Source organism: Mus pahari, chromosome 1 (genome assembly GCF_900095145.1).
Source record: "Mus pahari chromosome 1, PAHARI_EIJ_v1.1, whole genome shotgun sequence".
Classification (NCBI taxonomy): Eukaryota; Metazoa; Chordata; class Mammalia; order Rodentia; family Muridae; genus Mus; species Mus pahari.
The window spans coordinates 89,493,092-89,496,975 of record NC_034590.1 but is presented as its reverse complement, the minus strand read 5'-3'; the positions used below and the strand labels follow the sequence as shown (position 1 = coordinate 89,496,975).

The following is a 3,884-nucleotide window of genomic DNA, read 5'->3' as shown; positions in this document are numbered from 1 at the left end:
CAGTGCCTGGCAAATACAGAAGTGGATGCCCACAGTCATCTATAGGATGGAACACAGGGCCCCCAATGGAGGAGCTAGAGAAATTACCCAAGGAGCTGAAGGGGTCTGCAACCCTATAGGAGGAACAACAATATGAACTAACCAGTACCCCCAGAGCTCGTGTCTCTAGCTGCATATGTAGCATAAGATGGCCTAGTCGGCCGTCATTGGGAAGAGAAGCCCCTTGGTCTTGCAAACTTTATATGCCCAAAAAAGGGGAATGCCAGGGCCAAGAAGTGGAAGTGAGTGGGTAGGGGATCAGGGCAGGGGGTGACATTCGGGATAGCATTTGAAATGTAAATGAAGAAATATCTAATAAAATAATTTAAAAAACAAGAAATGTAGTGAGGTCACAATCAGAAGGCACAAAGGCTACATTCAAATAGCAGGGATTTTGTTGTTTTGCCTCCCGGAGTTCTGAGATTAAAGGCATGTGCTTTAGTAGGCATATTTTTGTCTGGCCTACATGGCTGATTTCTCTTTAAGCAAAACAAAATAAAAATTATAAATACACAAAAACATAAGCTCTAGAAAACCTGATTATTTATGAGTCACACAGAGCTGGGGACTCTCAAGCTCATTGTACTATTAGCTGCACAGCCCCCACAATCACCTGATTTTTCTAAGTCAAAAACCTTAATTTTCTCATCTTACCGTATAAATTTCAAGAACAAGAGTTATTGACTGTACTGGGTCCAAGCTACTAAACACCTTCTTCAGAGCGAGCCCCAACATTACAATCTTTGCTAAATGGCCCAGCATAGACAGTTGACATCTGTGTCTACTTGGTCTTCATCTATAGGACAAATAACAGAACAAAGAGGTAGCTGTGAAAAAGAATTGAAATCATAAGGCAAAGCATGTCTTACCTTTTCAAATGTCTCAAGTTCAGAGTTATTAAAAGTCTGGAAATACGGCTTAGTAGTGAAGAGCACTTTTTGCTCTTGCAGAAGAGGTAGGTTTGGTACCCAGCACTCACATGGTGGCTTATAACCATTTATAACTCCAGTTCCAGGGCACCAGTTGCCCTCTTCTGACTTCCAAGGGCACAAAGCATTAATGTGGAACACACACATACTTGTAGAAAAAACATTCCCACATAAAAAGTAAAATAAACCTTTAAAGAGAAAGGGAGAGAGATTAAAGGCCCACGCCTTTAATCCCAGCACTTGGGAGGCAGAGGCAGGCAGATTTCTGAGTTTGAGGCCAGCCTGCTCTACAGAGTGGGTTCCAGGACAGCCAGGGCTACACAGAGAAACCCTGTCTCGAAAAACCAAAAATAAATAAATAAATAAATAAATAAATAAATAAAATAAAATAAACAAAAAGTTTGTATTCAAGGATGCAACAGAATTTATAATAGAAAAATTTATTTATAATAAAAAAATTAAAAATACAAATGTTCTCAATAATAGCTATACCACATAGTAGTAGAATATCTTATATACCTTAAAAATAAGAAAAATTAAGTAATAACATAAAAGGAGGAATTTTAAGTTAAATAAAATTTAAAGTTGCAAGAATGGGCTGGGCACACAGGGAAAATCTGTCTTGAAAAACCAAAAAAAAAAGAATGGGCTGGGCAAAAAGATCAATGGATAAGGTACCTGCTTGATGACGTGTGCTCAGGTTGCCAGCACCCACATGAAAACCTGAGTGCAAACAGCGCACACCTCTAATCCCTGTGCTGTCAGGTAGAAACAGGATGACCAAATAAGTGATCCCTAGAGTCAGTGAGACACTCTGTCCCCCAAAATAAGCTAAAAGAGATAAAAGAAGCCGGGTGTGGTGGCACACGCCTTTAATCCCAGCACTTGGGAGGCAGAGGCAGGCGGATTTCTGAGTTCAAGGCCAGCCTGGTCTACAAAGTGAGTTCCAGGACAGCCAGAGCTACACAGAGAAACCCTGTCTCAAAAAACCAAAAAAAAAAAAAAAAAAGATATTTAATGATGGCCTCTGCCTGTGCATGCATGGGCATACGTACTCACCTACCCACATACCTGTACACATATACACATACACCAAACACCTATAAAGTTAAGTTGCAAAACAATGTAATCAGTCCGATTACTGTTTTATAAAACATGTTTTCAAATGTTGATGTTTATTGAAATAATTTGGAGAAAGAGATGTGAATCTAATCAAGTGTGCACTCCTTAATGGAGAGAGGTTGTAAATTATCAAACACTTCAGCAGAATCCATCTACTTATACTGTTTTTCATCTCCTCAGCGAAGAGGGGTAGAAAGGGCTGAAAGGAGAACTGCACAATGTTGAAGGGGAACAAAGGGACTTCCACTCTGGCTTGCTCAAGCACCTGAGACAACAGACAGCACAGACGAGAAGAGTTAGGAACCCAGTGCCTGACTCCCCCGAGAACCACAGTAATTAATATAAAGCTGCCTTTTACTCATCCCCCAAAGTAATACACAGCTGCCTTCCAGGCCTAGAGAAAAATGGCAACAGCACAGTCTCTTAGAAAAGCCACTAAATCACTGCTCTTTGGCCTTTGGCTAAGACCCCGAATAGTATCTGCTATCTTACTATACTATCTCTCTGACCGCGAACAACAAATGAAACAAATTTCTGAAGCAGGGAGATGGAAGGGAACTTGTTCCATCCACTTCACAGGTCAACCTGGTATTGTAGACCCTCAACAATGCATACCTTCTAAGAGTGTAAGACTTGCTTACAACAGGCCTGGAGGTCCAGGCTTATAACCCCAACCACATAGAGGCTGAGGATATCAAGTTCAAGATCACACTATAGACTGAGTTCACAGTTGGGCTGGGGAACTTACTGAGACTCTAAACTAAAAAGGCTGTGGATACAGCTTAATGGATCAGCTCTTATCATACACCAGATGATGGGTTCAACCCTACTATCACATAAAAGCCATATAGTTAATACATAATACATATGACCCATACTTTAAATATTATGGAAAGTAAGTATTACAAAACCTTCAAATTACTTCTAAGTAAGAATATAAATTCCAACAGAGGCTCCCATCATTACACATTGCTATAAGTCAATGAATAAAGAAAAGAAGAAAGCATGCTTAAGAGCCATTGGTTGCAGGGGTGTATAGGGAGGAGGAAAATCAATGACCTGAAATAATTAAGTGAAGTACAAACAAAAACACCCCTAGAAAGAAAGTCCTAGTAAATGCAAATGTCCTAATGTTGATACTTTCTGCCTACAAGCCTGGCAGCCAGAAAGCAGCATGAAGTATATAGAAAAAAGGGGTGCTGCCCTTTGTGGGTGTAGCAGAGATAAAAATAAAAATGTAAATTAAAGCTCTCGCAGAGAGAGAGGGAACATATGCTAACCTTTCCTAATATTATAAATTCATCTTTTCTCCCTAACATCATAAAATTAGTCTCAAACAAACAAGCCCCCCTAAACCCCAAGTATTAAAAATAGAGTGGTGGGGTGTATGCCTATAACTTCAGCACTAGGGGGATAAGGCATGCTAGTGAATATGAAAGAACACTGCAGTATTTTATGTTCTCACCTCTCTCTCCCTCCCAGCCTCTGTTTCTCTGAACCAACAGAAGCAAAATGGGAGGCAACTTTCCACTCCAGAGATTCTCTCTTAGAATGTAAACAAAGTGAACTCTGCCTCATATTCTGGAGAACCCAGGGGCTACCTGAGAAACTGGTTTCCTCTCATTGGATTTGGAGATCTGACAGGACTAGAAGACTTGTTTAGAAATTATTTAATAGAGCTAAGATGAAAGGATGAAGGATGGACTATCCAGAGACTACCCCATCCGGGGATCCATCCCATCATCAGCCACCAAACCCAGATACTAATGCACATGCCAGCAAGATTCTGCTGAA

The 3,884-nt window shown here is 40.4% G+C and overlaps 1 protein-coding gene across 1 annotated transcript in view; it reads right to left on the bottom strand.

The window, feature by feature from the left end:
• The window catches only part of Rexo5 (RNA exonuclease 5), a 43,857-nt gene that overhangs the window by 11,649 nt on the left and 28,324 nt on the right, over window positions 1-3,884 (bottom strand). The window contains 4 exon segments of the mRNA XM_029535840.1: window positions 694-765; window positions 767-835; window positions 2,067-2,068; window positions 2,253-2,355. Coding sequence (XP_029391700.1) covers window positions 694-765; window positions 767-835; window positions 2,067-2,068; window positions 2,253-2,355 — 246 coding nt within the window.